This window comes from Denticeps clupeoides, chromosome 1 (genome assembly GCF_900700375.1).
Source record: "Denticeps clupeoides chromosome 1, fDenClu1.1, whole genome shotgun sequence".
In the NCBI taxonomy this organism is placed as follows: Eukaryota; Metazoa; Chordata; class Actinopteri; order Clupeiformes; family Denticipitidae; genus Denticeps; species Denticeps clupeoides.
The window spans coordinates 1339937-1358074 of NC_041707.1; the positions used below are offsets into that span (position 1 = coordinate 1339937).

Genomic DNA, 18138 nt, shown 5'->3' on the forward strand with positions numbered 1-18138 from the left:
TCATGGTCTTGGAGGCTTTTCCTCCACAGAAGGCGAAAGTGCTGCAATCAATATTCATACTGTGTCAAGCCGTGCATGCGTGCATCCATCGGTCGCTGCATGCAACTTGGACGTGACTGGAGCTCCATAGACCCCATGACATGAAAAACATGAAAAACATTCGCAAGATTCGGCCTTTTCTCTCACAACAGGCTACGCAGCTCCTCGTCCAGGCAACGGTCATCTCCAAACTCGACTACTGTAACTCTCTCCTGGCTGGAGCCTCTGCAGTCACCATAAAACCACTCCAGATGATCCAAAATATGGCAGCCCGTCTCATCTTCAACCAGCCAAAATACACCCATGTTACACCTCTTCTTACCTCCCTCCACTGGCTCCCGGTAGCTGCTCGCATTGAGTTCAAATCCTTGATGGTGCCTACAGGGCTGTAAATGGAACGCGCCCTCCTACATCAACAATACTACTAGCACACTCCTGCACAGAAGCTACAATACTACCTCCTACATCAACACAATACTACCTAGCTACACTCCTGCACAGAAGCTACAATACTACCTCCTACATCAACACAATACTACCTAGCTACACCCCTGCACAGAAGCTACAATACTACCTCCTACAAACACAATACTACCTAGCTACACTCCTGCACAGAAGCTACAATACTACCTCCTACATCAACACAATACTACCTAGCTACACTCCTGCACAGAAGCTACAATACTACCTCCTACATCAATACAATACTACCTAGCTACACTCCTGCACAGAAGCTACAATACTACCTCCTACATCAACACAATACTACCTAGCTACACTCCTGCACGCTCCCTCAGATCGGCAAACGAAAGGAGACTAAAAATTCCTTCTTCACGGGGTCTCCGATTCCAATCATCTCTGTTCTCCGTTGTTGTCCCTGGCTGGTAGTAGAACAAACCTGCCCTCCTCCACACGACTAGCCGAGACTATCACCACTTTTAAGAAGAAGGTGAAAACCCTCTTATTCAAAAAATATTACAGACAAATCTAACACTTACACACGCACATGCGTACACATTGCACAAACAATACAAAAATGTATAAATACATTATAATTCTTCTTAGTCTAGCACCTAACAATCTCCGAGCATGCTCTTCATTGACAAGTCTGAGCTTTATCAGGGCTCTTAGTTTGTAAACTCGATATTCTATAGAAATCGAACGAGAATTGCGGGTGTCTTCCTCTTGTAAGTCGCTTTGGATAAAAGCGTCTGCTAAATAAAGTAAAGTAAAGTAAATGACAAGAGAAGCCTCCAGACCATTAGGCGACCAGCGGTGTGTTCCAGAAGGTGCTGAGATGGTTCCATCCAGGCTTGCCATGAAGCTCATCTGTAAACCTGCACAACCTCGACCTCAAACTACATTTACAGCATTTACCAGACACCCTTATCCAGAGTAGTGATGGGGACGGCCCCCTTGGAGACACTCAGGGTGACTCAATGGTAGTAAGTGGGTTTGTACCTGGGTCTTCTGGTTCATAGGTGAGTGTTTTACCTGCATCAGGTATTCCACAAATAACTGCTCTTTAAAAAAAAAAAAATTCTAATCTTCTCAAACGTCATTACCAACCATCATTACTTAATTTCACCGGGTTCTTCTGAACTTGAATGTGAATGAAATATAGAAGAATGGGAACATTCGGCAGTGGTGGCCTGGTGGTTAAGGAAGCGGCCCCATAATCAGAAGGTTGCCGGTTCGAATCCCGATCCGCCAAAGTGTGATGGGATAAATAAAGAGGACAAATTTCACTGTGTGCACCGTGTGCTGTGCTGACAACCACTTCACTTTCACTTTTCACAGTGTTTGGGAGTGACAAATTACATGTAGCAAAATTAGATAATTTAATTACAATCCATTAGTTGTAATCCATTGGAATTACTGTAAATTATATTACAATTACTTATTGAACGATTCATGATTGCAATTTTACATGATACACGATAATATTGTATATAAAACCATATTGATATGTTTAATAATAGTGGTTTAGTGGGAATAATTCCCTATAAAAACCACTGTTTGTAGAATGTGATGAGTCGACAATTTCTAACGCTAGTTCAGCGTCTGCTGTTATATAGTAAAGAGTCAGAAAAAGAAATAAACATGCACCAATAAATTGTAAATATACAGTTATTGTCAGGATGGGGGAGCGGTTGGTTCTAGCAGTGATTTCAAATGTCAGATGCACAGGCCTGCCAGCTGTGTTTTGACTGTGAACGGGTGCTGGTTTCCTGGGACGGAGGTGAGAAGGGTGGAGAAACCCCGACCAACCACAAAGTTCCTCACATTATTCAATGTTCTTGAATGTTAAATATTTGATTTAGCAGTGGTTTAAAACTGAATGATCTTACAGCAAAATTCAGCCTGAATTCTGAACTTGTGGTGGCTGCTATTATATTATCTTTAATAAATGATAATGATGTTAATTCATGTATCGAATGGAGTTTGACAATATTTAGTATTGCTGTAAGGTAAAGTTACAAAATTTCATCGGTTGGTTTATGTGTCAGGTGGTGCGGCGCCCCCTCTATTGGCCACCTGTGGTACTGCACCTGACCCAACTGCGCGTTCTCGATGGGCTGATGATCACACTGGAGGAGAGAACCAGAGCAGAACTGCTGAACACAGAAACACAGGTGACAGCCTCTATACACTTACAAATTATGTATACCCACAAAGTGATAGTAACCTCTGTAAAATTTAACAGTATGTCAGTGAACCAGAAGGAATTGTGTACGTGTTTATATACGTATGTATGGCTGAAATGTGTTTTGTGTGTAGGGTGTAGCTATAGATCTACCTCTGTTTTCTCTGCTGCCATTGGTCTCCAGGCCAACACCTCTGCAGAGGAACATTATGATCGGGCAACAGCAGCATTTGGATGAAACAAACACAGGTCCACTACACACACACACATGCTCAAACATCCAACACACTCGATCCAGCAGTCACAGCGCTACTGGAAGTAAATATCTCCTGCATGACAACAGGTCATATGACAAATATTTCAGTGTATTATGTTAAATGAGGTGCTGAAACCAACTCTCACAGTGGAACCATGCACAACACAAAACACACACCCATTTCCACAGAGAGGAGGCAGCGAGCATCTCGTATGGGTCCAGCTGAGACTCCAAGGGAGTGCCCAACCCAGTTCCCAGCAGCCACCGAGGCGCATTCACACACACCAACAACGACCAGGATTACAGGTATCACACACACACACACCTCAAGATTCATAGCAGTACAACACGCAGTAAAAAAAATCCTGAACTGTAACAGTTATAAAAATAATTACAATAGAACAAAGGAAAAAGAAAAGAATTTAAATAGAAAAAAGATAGAAAAAAAAAAGATAAAAAAAGATATTTATGTTCAGATTTCATTAGGTAGTGGCTAGACTAGATTCTGCTAAAGTGGATGACCAGCGTAACCTAAACACACACACACACCAGTCTGTTGTGCTTGCAGGACAAAAACCCTTAAAATGGTTCAAAGTGAATAGAAGTACAAACAAGTTGCTTTTCGAGTGTCTGTATTTTCAACACAGCATTTTCCAGTCTGGCTATTTCTCGTGGGCGTGGTCGCTGACGTCACGACCACCGTTTCATTTTCTTACCTCGATGGTGGAGGTTCTCAACATTAAACAACAATAAAGCTAGTTTCTCAAGATCACTCTTATACACAGATACTTGCTGGTAAAACGCAGTTCTGTTTTAAATTAACATTTCAAAATACAATGTACATAGTGCACATAGGTAGAGGTAAAGAGAAGTGATTGTCACATGTGATACACAGCGGCACAGTACACACAGTGAAATTTGTCCTCTGCATTTAACCCACCACCCTGAATGAGCAGTGGGCAGCCATGACAGGCGCCCGGGGAGCAGTGTGTGGGGACGGTGCTTTGCTCAGTGGCACCTTGGCGTATCAGGATTCGAACCGGCAACCTTCTGATTACGGGGCCGCTTCCTTAACCGCTAGGCCACCGCTGCCCCAAAGTGGCAGCATATAAGCATATATATAGTGGCAGCATATAAATAAATGAAGAAAAAACACTTGAGATTTTACGCTCTTATTTGGACAAAAGGATCTAAAAGAGAAGAGACAAAGTTAAGCAGAAGGACCAGACTAATTAAAAATGTGACTTATTAATATGGTTTTGGAAGAACCAGTAACGGTACCAAGGTAGCATTTGAAATTTGCCAGAAAGAAGTTCAAATGGGGTATTTTTGCCCGTATATTTAAATGAATGGATAAAAAATAACTTGCCATAAACTATAAACGTGTTTAGCACTAAAGACGGGTCAATTATTGTATTAAAAAGGTGGCAAAAAGCAAGCACTGGACGCTCTTTGTAGGTTTTCTCGGAACACGTGTTCTTTTGCCGCCCCTGGTATCATGTACCCGAAAAGACCGTCGCCGTAGTCACGGAATAACGCGCAGTTTGGAGCCTGCCATGTGGTGCTGGGGCCAGTCGCAGTGGAGCCGTGCCGACTCTACCGCGCATGTGCAGCAAACTTGCCGCCGCAAGCGCTTCCGGTTCACCGGTGGTTTCTATGGAGCTGCGGGGCTTGTTGGCTGCGAGGTTAGCAGCGGTGCTAACATGTACTTTTACGGCATTTACCAGACGCTCTTATCCGGAGCGACTTACAGTCAGTAGTTACAGGGACAGTCCCCCCCTGGAGACACTCAGGGTTAATTGTCCTGCTCAGGGACACGTTGGTAGTAAGTGGGGTTTGAACCTGGGTCTTCTGGTTCATGTGCGAGTGTCTTACCCGCTAGGATACTACCACCTAACATGGCGAACAGCAACAACCACAACAACACTGTGAATAAGTCGACTCTCGTGATGTGAGAAGCAGTGCAACCAGGTCAGCTGCCTTCTAAATAAATACTTCAACGGCTGGGAAAGTGTGTGTTTGTGTCCCTGTCGCTACTGATCGTAAGTGTTTGATGCATGGTGTGAATGTGCCTAAATTTACCGTGGCGTTCACGTCATGTGAGCCGTACTTGCATGTGATGTGTGTATGTATGATAAGCTATTTAGGGAAAAATCGAATACTTCACTTGGACATCCATATATACATACATACACTACAGACCAAAAGTTTGGACACCTTCTCATTCAACGTGTTTTTTTTTTATTTTCATGAACATTTACGTTGGTAGATTCTCACCGAAGGCATCAAAACTATGAATGAACACATGTGGAGTTATGTACTTAACAAAAAGTGTAGACCTGACCTCCACAGTCACCGGACCTGAACCCAGTCCAGATGGTTTGGGGTGAGCTGGACCAACAAGTGCTAAACACCTCTGGGAACTCCTTCAAGACTGTTGGAGAAGCATTTCAGGTGATGACCTCTTGAAGCTCATCGAGAGAATGCCAAGAGTGTGTAAAGCAGTAATCAGAGCAAATAAACTAGAACATAAAACATGTTTTCACTTATTTCACCTTTTGTTAAGTACAGAACTCCACATGTGTTCATTCATAGTTTTGATGCCTTCAGTGAGAATCTACCAACGTAAATGGTCATGAAGATAAAGAAAAAACGTTGAATGAGAAGGTGTCCAAACTTTTGGCCTGTACTGTATATGTAGACATGTATATAAATACGTATATTCATACAAATGCACACATGCACCTGGAAGGTGTAGTAAAGAAGCCTCAATTGACAAAATGGGCATATTTAATTTTGCTTGAAATAAGTCTGCTATTCTGTCCTATAGGACGCCGAGTGCTGATTTTCTGTGCACAGTGATTTCCATTGAACTCCAGTGATTGTATTAACTCTTGCTGCCAGATTCTCCAGACAGCTTGTAATAACCAAAAACACTTACAAACTAAATATACTGAATGGAATGTAATTATGAGAGAAGCGGCACAGACTGCAGTGTTCACAGCAGCTTAGTGGAACTTGAGTATTTTTTAAAGGTCTCCTGACATGAACACTTTTTTTATTGGTCCCCTAATTCTGTATCTGAAGTCTCTTGGTGCAGAATTACAGCCACTTTGATCCAGTCCCACAATGAGGTTTCCCAGGATGCACCGTTTCACCGTCTGTAGCTTTAAATGCTAATAAGGAGGAGAGAGGCCTATAGAAGTTGATGGTGCATGAATCCGCCGGTTCTTCAGACTCTCGCGTGACGGAACTAAAAAAAAAAAAACATTTCTGCTCATTTTTTTACATCCAAACACCGAACAACTGCAATGTCTTGCACGTTTGGAAGCCATGATGGTCGGTGGAGATAATGTTTTAGGGGAGGGTGAGAAAAGCATGAGAAAGGGGAGGTAGCCTCTACACTCTACACCTATCACCATCTGTAGCCACTGCAGGACCATAGACAGGCTAGAGGAACTCGTATTAATGTTCAATCATCTTTTTTCATCTCAGGGGACCTCTAAGGCAGAAGTTACGTTCAGGTTCATCCGTGCATGCTTGTGCAAGTGAATCACACGGTATGTGTTGTGCAGGGAGGAGGTGATGCTGTCCTGGACGCTTGTGAGGAGATGACCAGCGCCTGGACCACCATGGGGCCTGACGTGCCCCTCCTTAACGAGTACAAGCAGGAGTTCTTCTGGAAGCGCTTCCCACAGACGCTGCTGGGCGGTCCGCGCTTCCGGCTTGGCTACTGTGCCCCGCCCTACGTCTACCTGCAGCAGCTGCTGCTGCTGCTGACGCCGTGGCTGCTCGGGGGCGTGGCCACGCTGCTGTTCCAGCTGGGCGTGCTGGGAGAAGCTCCGGCTGCCGCCCTGTCGGGGGCGCTCATGGTGGGCGTGGCCGCAGCCCTGCAGGGTCTGGCGCAGAGCGCCGCCCAGAGGTCCGAGAGGGTCCGGCCGCTGGCCAACCAGAACATCCTGGCCGACGAGGAGGAGGTGGAGTTCACGCACTGCGTCGCCCCGGAGACCGTGCACTTCATCGTCCCAGGGAAGAGGTTCATGGGAAATGCGGTGCTGCACACGCTGCTGGCGGGCGCGCTGTGCGGCCTGGCGACGTGGTACCTGCTGCCCGCCCGGCTGGGGGCTCTGTTCGGGGGCGTCGGCACCACGGCGCCCCTGTTCGCGCTCAGCTGGGTGACCGTGTGCATCGGGGAGTACGCGCTCGTCGTCAACTCTCCCACCGAGACGGCCACCTTCCAGCCGCAGGACGCGTACGAGATCAGCGCGCTGACCCGGCCGCTCTTCATACTCATCTTCATCAGCGTGGACCTCGCCCAGCGGTGAGCCGAGCAGCGCCGTTCTAATATTCCAAAAACTGCTCCCGAGAAGTGTGAACTCCTGCTGAAAGTGTCTGTGTGTGTGTGTGCGTGTGTGTGTACGTGTGTGTGCGTGTATGTGTCTGTATGTATGTGTGTGTACGTGCGTGTGTGCATGTGTACGTGTGTGTGTATGCGTGTGTGCGTGTACGTGTGTGTGTGTATGCGTGTGTGCGTGTACGTGTGTGTCTGTGTGCACGTGTGTGTGTACGTGTGTGTGTGTGCGTGCGTGTACGTGTGTGTCTGTGTGTACGTGTGCGTGTGCGCGTACGTGTGTGTGCGCGTACGTGTGTGTGCGTGTACGTGTGTGTGTGTATGCGTGTGTGCGTGTACGTGTGTGTCTGTGTGCACGTGTGTGTGTGTGTACGTGTGCGCGTGTACGTATGTGTGTGTGCACGCCCGCAGGTTCCTGGGCCCGGCAGCAGAGCTGCAGCTGGCATGTCAGGTGCTGCATGTTCTGTTCGTGACGCTGCCCGTGCTGTGGGCCCTGGGCACTCTGCCCCCACCAGACGCCCTGCTGCTGTGGGCACTGGAGGAGATTCTGGTCCTGGGACTCGGTGGCTCGCCCATGGCCACCAACCTCAGGTAGCACGTCCTCGTCGTACGGTTGGAGGTATTTAACAGGTGTGATGAGGTGTGTGTGTTTAAGGACCACTCTGCATGACGTGTCTGCTCTGTGTTCCAGGTTGGTTCTGATGTTCCTGTTCACTCTCACGGTCGCTGTTGGCACCTACTTTATCCCCTCCTCCCTGGGTGTGGTCGTTTTCAGCGTTGCCGCGGGATACCTGCTGAGTTTGGACGTGGCCTACATCGGTGCTGTGTCCAGGTCCTCCAGGTTCCGCTGGTGGCCGCTGCCCCTTCTGCTGGTTTTCCTGGTGGGGTCTGTGGTGGAGGGGACGCTCCTGCAGAACCTCCACCCTGAGGTGGCAAACCTCAGCCTGGCGAGTGGACCCGGGGCTGATGGGGCGGTTGTGGGGCTCCGTGGAGCTCAGGGTCAAGTGGGCTACGTGCTCATTGGTCTCCTGGTGGTGACCTGGTCACTCACGGAGCTTCAGGGCATGTGCCTGCTGGGCGGGGTCCTGCGCAACCCTCTGTATCCCCGACGCGTGGAGTCGGCACAGGCGTTTAGGCAGAGCAGCCGCGCCCTCCGGATCACAGGGGTGGTGCGGCGATTACTGCTTCAGCACGGTGAGATACCACGCCCGTGCATGGTATTTTTAATTCAAAATTCAAACTTTATTTGTCACATACACAGTCGTACACGGTATGATATGCAGTGAAATGCTTTTAGCGACTGTACAGACCACAGTACTGAAAATATTGCAAGTATATAATGAAATCCAATATGCAAATATTGCAAACATAACCAAATATTTTGGTTATTTTTTGGTTGTTTTTACAACTTTACTTTACTTTACTTTATTTGGCAGACGCTTTTATCCAAAGCGACTTACAATGGGATTTACAACATAAAGTATGTGTAACAGGTAGGGTGAAGGTGTGCAAATAGGTGGAGTCAAAGTATAAAGTGAGAAAGTTATAGCGGGAAAAAAAAAAAAAAAAAATTTACCTTGCAGAGAATTAAAAATTAGTGCAAGAATTTCTGGGGGGATTGAGTTTTACAACGTGCATTAAAAATTCAAATTTTATTTGTCACCTACACAGTCATACGCGGTATGATATGCGGTGAAATGCTTTTAGCGACTGCTAAAAGGAATGCAGGAATGTTGCAAGTAAACAATGAAAACCAATATGCAAATATTGCAAACATGTCTTTAGCATAAAATATGTGTAACAGGTCGGGTGGAGGCGTTGTGTAAAGATGGGGTAAAAAGAGCAGAGATTTTGAGGGATTGAAAGTGCTGTGTGCGCGTTTGCAGCGTCTCCGTTTGCGATGGTTGCGTTCCTCTCTCTGGACCCGTCCGTCTCGGAGCTCCACACCGTGTCTCTGGCAGTGGGATTCACGCGGGCCTTCAGACTGGTACCGACCCCGCCGTTCCTCTTTACCGCGGACCGATTTCCGACCTTTGACCTCCGCACCTTCCGCCCGCAGGTGTGGCAGAGGACAGACGCAGCCTTGCTGCAGATGGTGCTGGTGCTGTTGGTGAGGCTGGCGTCCACGGGGACGCCGGTGGCCGGGTGGCACCGCCTGGGGACTGGCGTGCAGCTCCTGCTGGTGAGGCGGGTACGGGCCGGCGGCGGCGGCGGGCGGCAACCTCTCCCCGAGTCTAATCCTCCGCGGAACCGTGTTCCCTCAGGTGGGCTTCGCGCTGGACCGCGGCGGCCAGTTCCTGGCCAAGCTGAGGTTCGCTCTGACCGTGCTGGTCACCTCGTGGACCGAGACCAAGCAGCGGCGGCGCTCCGCGGCGGCCCTGCTGGCCCTGAACGCGGCGCTGTGCCCCTTCCTCCTGGCCGTGCTGCTGACCTGCGCCCTCCTGTCTGCCCCCCTGCTGCCCCTCTTCACGCTGCCCGTCTTCCTGGTGGGCTTCCCTCGCCCGCTGCGCTCGTGGCCCGGCACCCCTGGGTGCGCGTGCCCCTGCGCCGACTCTGTCTACTACCAGCAACTCAGCGGCCGGCTGGCAGCGGCCCTCAGGAGCGCCCTGGCCTGTGGAGCACTGGGTGAGTGTGTGTGTGTGTGTGTGTGGGGATGTGAAAGATCTAACTGGGCTGCTTCTCATGGCACCTTCTGCACTTGTAGGCCCGGCCCCGCCCGGTTCACACCTCCTGTGCCGCATCCAGGACCGCATGGTTTGGCTGACCGTTCTGGAGCGGGGCTTTGGATTCTGGACCCTCAACATCAAGGTGCCGACCGCAGGCGGTAGTGCAGAGTCAGAATTCCCTGGCATTTGTGAAAATAAAACCGTGGCTGGAGAGGTCACATGACAGAAGGGTCCCTGTTTATTGCATCGGCAAAACGGACCTGTCGCAAAGTCCAGAAATACGGGGCATCATCTTTCATCATGTGTCTAAAGATCTTACGGTAGATCCTCTTTTTATGAAGCATCTTGCCTCATTTCCTGTACACGAACTGTCCAGCTTGTTATTCCATCGAGTTCCTTCTTGCCTTCCGCTGCCTCTGTGTGGTTTTTGTACATTTTCGTGAAATGAGAACCAAGAAAAATGCCAGAGGTGGGATTTGGGGTTCAGGAAGTTAAACCCCCTCGCCAGGATTTTGCGGCATTTTTTCACCAACAATTTTATACAATATACCAACTTAAATCATTGAAACAACCTCGATTTACATGAGTAATGTGAACAGGCTGCAGGAGTTGCAGGAATTTTTGTACCTGAACTATACGACTTAAATTTACAGCATTTACCAGACGCCCTTATCCAGAGCGACTTACAGTCAGTAGTTACAGGGACAGTCCCCCCCCTAGAGACACTCAGGGTTAAGTGTCTTGCTCAGGGACACGATGGTAGTAAGTGGGGTTTGGACCCGGGTCTTCTAGTTCGTAGGCGAGTGTGTTACCCGCTAGGCTACCACCACACTACACCTCTGTAATAAAAAGAGAGTTAAAGAGGCCGGGACTAAATCCCGGTGCGGGTTTGTACTATCTGGACCCGGAATGCCCACTCTCCACAAGCATTTTTACCGGAAATGTCCTGCTTTGTTTCCTCAGGGTTTGGAGCTGCAGGAGACGTCGTGCCACACCCTTGAGGCCCGGCGGGTGGATGAGGTCTTTGATTGGGCGCTCTCTGGCCCCGCCCCCTCTGACCCGCTTTGGCGGAGGCTCAACCCCCACTGGGGCAACACGCTGACACCACGCTGTGTCGTCCCGGTCACCCTGTACTCGGACGCCCGGAACGTCCTTACGGGCATCATCGACTCCCATGAACACCTGGGCCAGTTCCGCGGGAACTTCCTGAAGGTTCTGCTCTGGCTGCTGCTGCGCCGCTCAGCACATGCCCATCAACACAAGGCCAAGGGTCAGCGTCCACCCCCCGCCAGCGGAGGAGCGTCTGGTCACTCTCTGCATCCAGTGCCCCGCCCCCGTACTCTTCCACGTCCTCCTCCTTTTCCTCCGTTGGCCACCAGGGGCGGAGCTGCAGCCTGGCGTCGCTGGGCGATTGGTCAGACGAGGACGACCTGTTTGGACCTCGCTGTGTTCAGGGGCCGGTGCGTGTTCTGGGTGTGGGGGGCGTGTCCCTGCCCGGTTCAGTGGATGTTCTGAGTCTGTATGAGACCACGACGCTGCCCCCGCTGCACCGCCCTCGTCCTGAGCCAGATGCCGATGAGGGCAGGAGCCCCGCCCATCCCCGATTCAGCTGCCCCCACTCAGAGACCCTCGCCCTGCCTGCAGACTGGAGCTCCCTGCCCGGCCCACGCCTGCAGCAGCTTCGCCCCTGTGTGCCCACAGACTGGTTCTGCTTCGCCCTGGCGCAGCTGGTGGAGGGCGGGGCCTCGGGGGTGGAGCGGGAGGCGCTTGCAGGACTCCAGCGGGACCAGGGCCTGGTGGAACTCTACGGCGGCGTGGCCCTGTCCTGCCTGCTGGCTTTGGGTATGGAGGTGGAGGTTCCCTCCCCCAGTCTGGTTTATCGCGTGTACGGAGGCCACGCCCACTGGAGCGAGGCGTTAGACTGGCTGAAGGCCAAGCGGGAACTGTATCAGCTGGCGCTGAAGGCCTTCAGGTGTGTGTGTGAGCTGTCTGCGAGAACATTTGATTGTGGTATCGTGGAACACACACAGCAACCTTTTCTGCTTTTATATTTCAAAATTAAGTGTGTGTGTGTGTGTGTGTGTGTGTAGGTACAGCTTCAAGATTCTGTTTGACCAGGCTGTTCTGGAGTCAGTGGAGACCCCGGCGGAGTTGAGCGCCACCCTGGAGGAATACGAGACCAGCTGGTACATCGGCATGGCGACGGAGCACGGCTGGCAGGAGAGCGTGCGCCGGGAAACCCCCTTCCTGTTCTCGCTGGGTCATGATATCGCCATGGTAACAAGCTCCTCCTCCTCCTCCTCCAGTATGGAGTCAGGCTGGGTCACCTCACCGTGTGTGTGTGTGTGTGTGTGTGTGTAGGGCGTCTACACGGGCCGCGTCCTGTCCCTGCAGGAGCAGCTGGTGTGCGTGGGGACCCTGAACGGGGAGGCGGTCCGCGGCCAGTGGGCCAACCTGTCGTGGGAGCTGCTGTACGCCACCAACGACGACGAGGAGCGCTACAGCATCCAGGCCCACCCCGTCCTGCTGCGCAACCTGACCGTGCAGGCGGCCGAGCCGCCACTCGGGTACCCCATCTACTCGTCCCGCCCCCTGAGCCTGCGCTGCCTCTGACCCCAGACCCGCTTTCACGCCGGACATTTTGTATTCACACTTTTTGCATTGTACTTTATTGCTGAGGTGCGGTGAAACGCATTCGTATTCGAGCCTAGGAGGGCGCGGCTGCTCCAGGACTGTCCGGGGCGGGGCATCTCATGAAGCCTTGGCCTTAGTGAAGTAGGCGGAGTCTGCGTCCTGCAGCAGAGCAGAGGGGCACTGGATTAATCAATCAATCTCGGTTATGATTTCAAATAACAAAGTTCACGCCGGTTCCTACTGAATAAAGTCCCAAAACTGGACCGTCTGACCCGTTTGGTTCAATCAATCAATCAATCAATCAATCAACACTCCAAAATGCTAAACCAGTGTAGGGTAACATAATGAAGCATCCAGGTGGACTGTGGGTAGGACAATCACAGATCCAGTGGTTTCTCGCTGGAACACTGAGGACCGGTCCACATGTTGCTGGTGAACTCTGTGTGAAGTGAAAGATGTGAATACAGTGAAACGTGTCCTCTGTATTTAACCGTCACCCTTGGTGAGCAGTGGGCACCATGACAGGCGCCCGGGGAGCAGCGTGTGGGGACGGGACCTTCATCAAGGGGACCTCAGTGGCACCTCGGCGGGTCGGGCTTCGAACCGGCAACCTTCCGATTACGGGTCCACTTCCTTGCCTGCTAGAGAGTGTGTGTGTGTGTGTGTGTGTGTGTGTGTGTGAGAGAGAGGCTCCCACCAGCCCGGCCTTGAAGTTGCGGACCCTCTTCCTGCCCAGGATGTTGGTGAGACGCCAGGCCAGCGTGGGCGCGTACTGCCAGACGTAGAAATAGCCCAGGAACGGCTGCTGGCCAATCCACATCTCCCACACGCGATTGGCCACTCCCACCAGGATGAGGCGCGCGCAGCGGGGCGTGGTCATCTTGTGCTGCTGGTCAGCCTGAGCCGACACCGACTGCAGAGGAGGAACGGCCAGATGTGAGAACGTGCTCCAGCCCAGTAACCTGCTGCACTCGGTCGTCTCAGAACATGAATTACAAAGAAGAACCGGACCTTCCCCAGTTCCTCAGTGAAGGCGTTCTGGACGATGTTGGACTGGACGGGTCCAGGGCAGATGGTGCTGATGGTGATTCCAGGGTTGTCCGACAGCTCGGAACGCAGGGAGTTGAAGAACCCCTGCGGGAGAGAGAGGAGGATCACAGAGCAAACTGGAGAAGAACAGAACACAACATTTACAGCATTTACCAGACGTCCTTATCCAGAGCGTCTTACAATGAGTAGTTACAGGGACAGTCCCCCCCCTGGAGACACTCAGGGTTAAGTGTCCTGCTCAGGGACACGACGGTAGTAAGTGGGGTTTGAACCTGGGTCTTCTGGTTCATAGGCGAGTGTGTTACCCGCTAAAGTTCCTCAAGGTATCTTCATCAAGGGGACCTCAGTGGCACCTTGGATTCCAGGATTTGAACCTGCGACCTTTAGGTTACAAGGCCTCCGCTACATCTGGGCCGTGAGAAGGTTGAGTACGCTGCCTGCCTGCTGGTCATGTGACCCACAGCAGATCTTCTGAGCCCTCACCCTGGAGGAACTGCTCATAAGCCAGCTGGGCCTCCATGGTTGGTAGCAGCCTGGTGGGTGAGACACTCGCCGATGAACCAGAAGACCCAGGTTTGAACCCCACTCACCACCAACGTGTCCATGAGCAGGACCCCGTCTCCAGGGGGACCGCCCCTAACTCCGTACGTGGCGGGACAATTTTCGGACCTGCAGGGCATGTTTACTGGCTGAGTAGCCCGTGGAGAGCGGTGCACCGGCGATCCCCACGATGCTGCTGACCGTCGTCACGGTGCCCGTGCCCCGGCGGATCATGTGGGGCAGAACCTCCTTGGTGATGGAGACGGTGCCCAGGAAGTTCAGTTCCATCAGGGCCTTATAAACGTCCACGTCCGAGTCCAGGAACAGCGAGCGCTGCGAACGCCCGCCGTTATTTACCAGCACGTCGATCTGAGGACCAGAAGAAAACCACCATCAGACCTCCATCCTGCTCTGCCTGTGGATCCACGAGAAGAATCCGAAGCTCCTCACTTGGCCGAAGTGCCTGAGAACCGCAGCCGTTATCTCTCTGTGGGACGCCCGGTCCAGCAAGTCCAGCGGCAGAACCACGACGTCCTCCTCCCGCAGCCTGGAACGTTCTGCGGGTGGAGAGCTGGGAGCTAAGAAGGTGGCCCCGGGCAAGGAGACACACCGAGGCAACGTGAGACTCACCCAGACACGCCCGCCTGACCCGCTCCAGCTCGCCCTCCCGCCGGGCAGACAGAACCAGCCGAGCTCCCACGTCTGCCAGCTGATAGGCCAGTTCCTCCCCGATGCCGCTGGACGCCCCGGTGATCCACACCACCCGTCCCTTCAGCACACGTTCTGCGGGCACGTCAGGAGGGACTTTACACGATGGGACCAGCCGGACCCGGCACGACTCTCGCCCACTTTCAGGCTTCTTCTAAAAACCATCCAGCATTCAACGGACTTCAGAGAAACCAGAGGAGTTCCTGCAGTGGGCCAACCCCTTCAACCACACCTCATCACTCGCTGGAACTTCTCCACCTTCACAAAGTCGTGTATGGCTGTGAACTTACACACACACACACACACACACACACACACACACACACACACGTTGGTTTTTCAATTGAGGAAGAGGAGGAGGAGTTCCTGCAGTGGGCCAACCCCTTCAACCACACCTCATCACTCGCTGGAACTTCTCCACCTTCACAAAGTTGTGTATGGCTGTGAACTTACACACACTCTCTCTCACACACACACACACACGTTGGTTTTCCAATAGAGGAAGAGGAGTTCCTGCAGTGGACCAACCCCTTCAACCACACCTCATCACTCGCTGGAACTTCTCCACCTTCACGAAGTTGTGTATGGCCGTGAACTTACACACTCTCTCACACACACACACACACACACACGTTGGTTTTTCAATAGAGGAAGAGGAGGAGCATTCCTGCAGTGGACCAACCCCTTCAACCACACCTCATCACTCGCTGGAACTTCTCCACCTTCACGAAGTTGTGTATGGCCGTGAACTTACACACTCTCTCACACACACACACACACACACACGTTGGTTTTTCAATAGAGGAAGAGGAGGAGCATTCCTGCAGTGGACCAACCCCTTCAACCACACCTCATCACTCGCTGGAACTTCTCCACCTTCACGAAGTCGTGTATGGCCGTGAACTTACACACACTCTCTCACACACACACACACACACACGTTGGTTTTTCAATTGAGGAAGAGGAGGAGGAGTTTCCTGCAGTGGACCAACCCCTTCAACCACACCTCATCACTCGCTGGAACTTCTCCACCTTCACAAAGTCGTGTATGGCTGTGAACTTACACACACACACACACACACACGTTGGTTTTTCAATTGAGGAAGAGGAGGAGGAGTTCCTGCAGTGGGCCAACCCCTTCAACCACACCTCATCACTCGCTGGAACTTCTCCACCTTCACAAAGTTGTGTATGGCCGTGAACTTACACACTCTCTCACACACACACACCACACACACCACACACGTTGGTTTTTCAATAGAGGAAGAGGAGGAGCATTCCTGCAGTGGACCAACCCCTTCAACCACACCTCATCACTCGCTGGAACTTCTCCACCTTCACGAAGTTGTGTATGGCCGTGAACTTACACACTCTCTCACACACACACACACACACACACACACACACACACACACACACACACACGTTGGTTTTTCAATAGAGGAAGAGGAGGAGCATTCCTGCAGTGGACCAACCCCTTCAACCACACCTCATCACTCGCTGGAACTTCTCCACCTTCACGAAGTTGTGTATGGCCGTGAACTTACACACTCTCTCACACACACACACACACGTTGGTTTTTCAATAGAGGAAGAGGAGGAGCATTCCTGCAGTGGACCAACCCCTTCAACCACACCTCATCACTCGCTGGAACTTCTCCACCTTCACAAAGTCGTGTATGGCTGTGAACTTACACACACACACACACACACACACACACGTTGGTTTTCCAATTGCTGTAGCCGATACATTTAAAAATAATGCGATCAGTTGCGACGTTTCCAAATAAAAGTTCCAATGGAACTCCGTGAATACAGCGCGTTTCAGCTACGTGTGTAAATCCACACGCGTGGAAGCCCGAGATGATGCGGTGCACGTCGCATGACGCCAACAGCGCAGCGGCCGTGGTATTCAGCGTTTTCACAGTTAATCAGGGGAACGTCGTGCGTTTTCGCTGCCAACTTTACTGAGGTTTCGACCACTAGGGCCAGGACTCAGACGACCTTTCACCCGTCCGCCGAGCTCCGGGCCCCGGGAGCGCCGCTGTTTACCTGGCTGCTTCCCGAACGCGGCCGCCCACAGCAGAGTCAGATCGGCGTCCGCGAACACGAAGCGCAGCAGCTGCGCGGCCGCGTAGAGAAGCGCGGCGAGCAGAAGCACCTCCGGCACCATCGTCCCCACTGCGGCCGCGGACCCAGCTCGGGGATGCCAGATCTGAGGACGGAACCGGCAACCGCGTCCATGGAAACAATAAACGCGCATTTAGTGTGTTTTTTCCCCGTCATTTGTTTTTGCTTTATGCGCTGTGAAAATGCCAATTCGTTTGTTTAACTGATTTGTAAAATGAACAGTAGCACTAATGAAATAACATATTCACGCGTAGAATAAGCGGAACTGGCAACAGCAAATTGATCTTCTGGAACTTCCGGCTTTATAGTCCGTAGCGCCATAAAATTATTACACATTATCCTGCAATTTCCAGTTCATATAATCTTATTTCTAAGATTGGGTTTCGTTATTTAACCCTCTTTTTAAGCCCTTTAAAAAATGATTAAACATTAAATTATTTTCAATTATTTAAATACCAGTTTTATCATTTGAATCACTGATTATTTGTTTAAAAACGAGTTAACCAATTAATATCTTCCATATATTAAACAGTAAGGAGGCAATGGTTATAATTTGAGTCTTGGTTATGTCAAAGATAAAAAAAATTGATTGGATTAGTAGTTTTAGTCTACTGTCAAAAAATGAGTCACGGCACCCCTTGTGGTTAAATATGTATATGCACCAAAATCTTCATACATCAATATTTTTTTCAGATTGTTTTCACTTATTCAACTTCGGGCCTTTGCAAATGATCAATAATTAAAATAAATATTCAAGAATTTTCAGGATTTAATTTAATTATTTCAATAACTGATTATTTATTATTAACACACACACTTTTTTCCCTATATAATAAATATTAGGGGGATGAGGCCAAGCTGGTATTTTGAGTCTTGGACATGTCAAAGATTGATTTTTTGTGTCCCATTACATCTTTTTGCATAATCTTTGTGTAAAAAAATGTACACGCATAAAATCTGCCATAAAATCCTTGTACATCAATATTTTCCTAATTTGTTTTTCAAAAATCACTTAACCAACTTGAGCCCTTAACAAAGGCTCAATAATCATCAGGATTTTAAAATATTGCTGCCTGGGAAATGTCCGCGATAATATTCAGTTGCCAGGTCCGCTGAA

At 50.6% G+C, this 18138-nt stretch overlaps 2 protein-coding genes across 2 annotated transcripts; one reads left to right on the top strand and one right to left on the bottom strand.

The window, feature by feature from the left end:
• The first annotated feature begins 2358 nt into the window (after window positions 1-2358).
• On the top strand, window positions 2359-12861 carry LOC114800485 (pecanex-like protein 4). Its single transcript, XM_028997957.1, is given in 14 exon segments — window positions 2359-2675; window positions 2821-2935; window positions 3132-3248; window positions 6518-7263; window positions 7705-7884; window positions 7985-8487; window positions 9180-9280; window positions 9353-9475; window positions 9558-9918; window positions 9998-10101; window positions 10923-11292; window positions 11295-11931; window positions 12050-12236; window positions 12321-12861. Coding segments are annotated over 13 exon segments (3696 nt in total). The 5' UTR covers window positions 2359-2675; window positions 2821-2920; the 3' UTR covers window positions 12573-12861.
• LOC114800699 (dehydrogenase/reductase SDR family member 7-like) lies at window positions 11291-18125 on the bottom strand. The gene is made up of 7 exons (XM_028998432.1): window positions 16944-18125; window positions 14814-14966; window positions 14634-14740; window positions 14313-14552; window positions 13605-13727; window positions 13291-13506; window positions 11291-12752 (listed from the first exon to the last, which is right to left on the bottom strand). The coding sequence occupies exons 1-7, from the start codon at window positions 17152-17154 to the stop codon at window positions 12711-12713; spliced, it is 1092 nt and encodes a 363-aa protein (XP_028854265.1). The 5' UTR covers window positions 17155-18125; the 3' UTR covers window positions 11291-12710.
• Between the last annotated feature and the right edge of the window lie 13 nt (window positions 18126-18138).

What these genes read in the sequence shown, in the direction of transcription:
- LOC114800699 (XM_028998432.1), bottom strand. Translation starts at nt 17,154, where the DNA reads ATGCGCGTTTATTGTTTCCATGGACGCGGTTGCCGGTTCCGTCCTCAG. An exon ending in TTCTCAGGCACTTCGGCCAA is followed by an intron (nt 14,553 to 14,633) that starts GTGAGGAGCTTC and finishes TCTGGTCCTCAG; the next exon opens with ATCGACGTGCTGGTAAATAA. An exon ending in CCAGTAAACATGCCCTGCAG is followed by an intron (nt 13,728 to 14,312) that starts GTCCGAAAATTG and finishes TCTCTCCCGCAG; the next exon opens with GGGTTCTTCAACTCCCTGCG.